At 36.8% G+C, this 5000-nt stretch overlaps 1 protein-coding gene across 1 annotated transcript in view; it reads right to left on the bottom strand.

Moving 5' to 3' along the window:
* Positions 1-5000, bottom strand: part of LOC125041890 (receptor-type tyrosine-protein phosphatase mu-like) — an 8118-nt gene that overhangs the window by 1172 nt on the left and 1946 nt on the right. The window contains exons 4-9 of the mRNA XM_047637270.1: positions 4886-5000; positions 4180-4766; positions 3913-4041; positions 3402-3547; positions 2837-2972; positions 1-825 (exon numbers count right to left, since the gene is read on the bottom strand). The exon at positions 1-825 is cut by the window's left edge and continues 1172 nt beyond it; the exon at positions 4886-5000 is cut by the window's right edge and continues 15 nt beyond it. Coding sequence (XP_047493226.1) covers positions 748-825; positions 2837-2972; positions 3402-3547; positions 3913-4041; positions 4180-4766; positions 4886-5000 — 1191 coding nt within the window. The 3' untranslated portion in view covers positions 1-747. The remainder of the gene's footprint in view (positions 826-2836; positions 2973-3401; positions 3548-3912; positions 4042-4179; positions 4767-4885) is intronic.

Here is a 5000-nt window from a genome sequence, read left to right as displayed (position 1 = left end):
CGACGGTGATTGGCTGAGGCTCAAGATAGCTCTATGGTGATTGGCTAACGGGCGTGAGATACTGGTCCAGCTCTCTGTATAAGGTGTCCGGAGTGTCGACATATGGGCGACATCTTAAATTATTTACACATTTCTGGATATTGTGTCCTGCTTTATCTTGTGGACGTGGCTGGTCATTCTAAAGGACAATACCTCTCCTCCCCATTCTCTCCCTGGATCCACCACTAACAAGAAAGAAATGGTCTGACAAGTTAATAAGCGCCTCAAACGTAATTTTTGGAAAATATACATTTCTGTTTGCCATGCCTTGTTTGCGCTCTGACGGGAGATGAAGAAATGGTATCATGACTTTTATTTGTATTAATGTGTATTCCCTTTATTCCTTTTGAGATTTCGAGAGAAAGGTACATTTGAGTTTTCTTTTTTGGTCTCTTTCCTTACAAGTACGTCTGGCGCCGACGAGTCACATGTAAATCATTAATTTTACTTTCTGTTTTTAGAGATATAGACAAAAAAACTATGATAAAAATCTCTTTAGTTCTTCTTCGTTTCATATAGTATGTTTTACTACGTTCGTATCTGTGGTCACGAACGCACTCACATCTCGTATTTCCTTTACTCCTAGAGGTTTTGTACTTCAAGCTGAGTTCCTCGTAACAGAAATATTCTTGTTACGTAATGTGTAAAATGTTCTTCTTATTGTTCAGACATAATCCTTCCTTATTTTTTCACAAAGGCACTGCAATTTCAGCCACTGAAGTTGGCATATGTATCATAATTCTCTATGTAGTTCAGAGCAGCTTGGTACAGCGAGTCAAACTGAACCTGGAACAAAACACATTGTACTGTTACTTTATGCGAAGAAAATATTACGATATGAAAACTATCTTTTTTAAATAATACACTGTTATATTAATGATTATAGTAAGAATACTAGAGTTAAAATTTGATAAAGACAAATATATTGCTGGCACACATATGACAATCGATTCACCATCACCATTATCATTATATATTACTATCATCATCATTATTGGAATGATAATGCCCTTATCATCATTATCATAATAATACTTCTAAAGATATCAATAATCAAATTTGTGAACTATATGAAACTGATATTAATAATGATAAACTTCAAAAGCAATAATCATGACTGTGATGATGACGGTAATAATAATAATAATAATAATAATAATAATAATAATAATAATAATAATAATAATAATAATAATGACGATAATGACAATAATAATAATAATAATAATAATAAAAATGATAATAATAATTACAAAACAACAACAACAATAATGATAATAACACTAATAATCATAAAATGATAATAAGAATGTTAATAATTATAGCATAATAACAATACTAATGATAAAACAGTAATGACAATAATAATAATATTGATAAAACAATAGTAACAATAATAATAATATGTTAATTTTACTATCACTATTATTATCAGCAATATAATTATCATTATTTTCAATAACAACAATAACAATAATAATGACAATAATAACAATAATAATAATGATAAAATAATATCAATAATGATAAAATAGTAATGACAACAATAATAATATTGATTATGATAATAATATTGATAATAATAATATCACATTTTTATCATCACTATTGTCATTATTATCACTTTTTCCATTATCATTATTACTATCCTCGTCCGTCATCATCATTATCAACATAACTACCATTATCAATGTTATAATCATCATTATCATCATCATCATCATCCTCACAGACATGATTATTTTATCATCATTATTATCAATTTCATATAGATTACAAACTTAATTTGACATCATTAACATGGTGGCAGTAATAACTCAAGTGGAAACCCCAAGTCCATTATCAATCCGAATCAAGTAGAGCCGCGGTGTCTCAAGAAAACGTCGCCGGACAAACGCTATTTAAAATCAAGTAGAATTGAGTGGCATTGCTTGGGGGTCCCTTTGCATCCGAGGCCCTGGGTGTTTGTGCAAATTCTTTCAACCCCCCCCCCCTCCCCACCCTCCTTGTCTCCTTCACACATAGTTACATCAAGGCTGGTTGACCAATTAGCAACGTAATGATGGACGGAGGTGGAGGGGTCGTGTACAGACGTTATGCTGGCAGGGAATGAGATATGGAATTACCAGAATGCATTCGATAACAGACTAATCCCACTGAATTCTATTGAACAGGGGCAATGGAACCTTTATTGAGGCAACTACAGGTAATCATCTAATGCACATGCAACTTAGAAGTATGTATCTAGTAACCTACAAACTTGGGAGATAATAATTTACATAGTAATCAGCCTACACGATATACACTTACATAACACTAACTTGATGGGTGGTAAGAGCATTTTTCTTTCCCAGATTTTGATGAGACTTTTGCTGCCCTAATCTTGCCCAAAGAGACTTTTCCTTCCATAAATTTGCCTAAAAAGTCTTCCCTTCCCCTCATTTTCCCCGGAGACTTTCCTTTCCCTAATTTTGCCTAAAGAGACTTTCCTCTCCCTCATTTTGCTTAATGAGACTTTCCTTTCCTAAATTTGACTAAAAGACCATTAGTCTTTTCCCAAACTTTGATCAAAATGACACTTTCCATTCCCTGCACACGGGCCCTCAAAGCCACCCCCTTACCCACACTGCATCTCCTGCTTACTCCCTGTTTACTTGATACCAGCATGAATACCAAGTACCTACCAAAACCTATGCAAAACAAACAATGACATGAATCCATAAGCAAGTCGATGAATAAATATATGTATAAATAAAACAAATATTAATTAACTGTACAACTAAAAGAAATGGCTTACCACCGAAGTGAAGAACTGAGGCCGGCAGCGAAGGAGTCTCACTACCGTGCGGTAAACATCAACTTCCTGGTACGTTTGAAGGCGTTCCACTGTCAGAATAACACCAGCCATCAGCCCGCACGCGGTGACGCCATCCCTATACAGTGGGGGATCTTAATGAGCAAAGTCCATGATTTTAGACTCAAACAAGGGGGTTCAGTGAACATTTAAAACTAATACTTAGGCCAACAACAGATGAGAAATGTAAATGAAAAGATATGCAGGATGTCAGAAATTAAGCGTACAAAATAAGTCAAGAGAAAGTCATTATAATAACAGCCTTGTGGATGAACAAAAATGGGGAAAACTGCCCTCATGCCACAAGATAACTATGAACCAGTGCCATTTCTTGGACGAATTTGAATAATATCCTTGGACTAAAATTGACATGTGACTGCTGTACACCAAATAAACGTATCAACATCCGATAAAAAATGTGAAAGAATATGAATTAAACAACTCATTAGAAATGTATTCACACAGGAAATGACCCAGTCAGATAACATGAGTTATGTGAGTTACGTACGCACAACACAGCAGCATTGGACCGTCATTAGTGGGTCCAGAGAGCACTAAGTCTGCTACAGTGAGGAGGGCTTCGGGGTTATTTGGCACAGCACTAGTACAAGGCCAGTCTCGCACCTGGTACACTACAACTTTGTGTTCTGTATTCTGTAGAATAACAACAGTTCGCAAACAGTGTTCACTGGGATAAATGCATACAAAAGAATGAACGAGTCTTGCGCTGTGAAGATATAATTTCTTATTCATTGTTCTATATATCAATAGTAATAATATCAGCATGGTAGTTTTGTAACTTAAAACCTATATATTCTGTCAAAAAATAAAATGCAAGAATACTGTGAAATCTTGGTCTTGTTTGCATCGCCCAGTCGTCTTCATTTTCATTAACAATTATTTTAATAAATAATGAAAATCACATACATTATAGCCATAAAAAAGTTCATATCATAACTGAAAATTTCTAGCGTAACCAGAAACTGTTCTGCGTGCACTAAGAGCCATCATGTAAATACCTTTTCCGTTGTTATACTCATAGAATACTGGACAACCGCCTCATACTCCTGGAAATGTTGAGTTTGGATGCTGTATGAGCCTATCGTAAAGTAGGAATAATCCTCCGGTATCAGCGCTGGAAACTCCATCTGTGAACATTCATACTTGTGTTCAGTTTTTAATAAGAGGTATTTAGAATAAAGTATTTGACAGAATGATGATACATACTTGTATGTTAACAGTCGTAAGCTCACATACAATACTTATTCATAAAGAAATAACATTACCTCTTCAGATACATCATAGGAGTTGAGAAGGATAACAGAAAGACAGTTTTTCTCTATTACAAGATGCCAAAATTTCAGCACTGAACTTTCTAGAGGATGCTCAGTCACAATAAGAGTGTCTGGCTTATCGAGCCCGTTTATCCGCACGGCATTTATGTACTGAGACGAGATCTGACCATCGCCAGTGTTCAGGAAAATGCTACGACTGTCTGCTGGAAGTATGTCTTGGGATCGATTCAAGTGCGCCACACTGGCCTGAGAGCCAATGCGGAAGGTCAGGCCGGTTGGCAGTTTCTTTGCTCTTGTGTAAAGAGTGTGGCTGTCTTGCAAAAGACTTGGTAATGCAGCAGCTAGCCTAGCCGGAGCAGTCACTGTATGTGCGCCATAGAGGATTTCATCAAAAACCTCGAGACCGAAGTTATACTGGGCTTGATTCTCCACCAGTCGTGCACGACACTCACGCAGGCGTCTCAGGACCTGCACGGGATCAACGTCACCGTCGATGGTCAGCATCTCTTGCATCAGCAACACTAAGAGCACAGTGCCAGTTCGGCCAATGCCAGCAGAGCAGTGCACCACAGCGCCACCTGGCATGGAGGATGATTGCTTTACACAGAGGCTACATAAATCAATAATATTAACTAATAATACATGGTATTTTACATGATATGTTACTAGAGCTATTGTCCAGATTTTGCAGAGTTACCTTGCGTGTGTGTGCTGAGGATGTCCCTCATCATGGAAGCTAGTGTTTGGGCTTCACTGGGCACCCCATGGTCGGGCCACCTGGTGTAGTGATAGTGCGTGACGGTATGGTAAAT

Source organism: Penaeus chinensis, chromosome 31, assembly GCF_019202785.1.
Source record: "Penaeus chinensis breed Huanghai No. 1 chromosome 31, ASM1920278v2, whole genome shotgun sequence".
Classification (NCBI taxonomy): Eukaryota; Metazoa; Arthropoda; class Malacostraca; order Decapoda; family Penaeidae; genus Penaeus; species Penaeus chinensis.
This window is presented reverse-complemented; position numbering and strand designations above follow the sequence as displayed.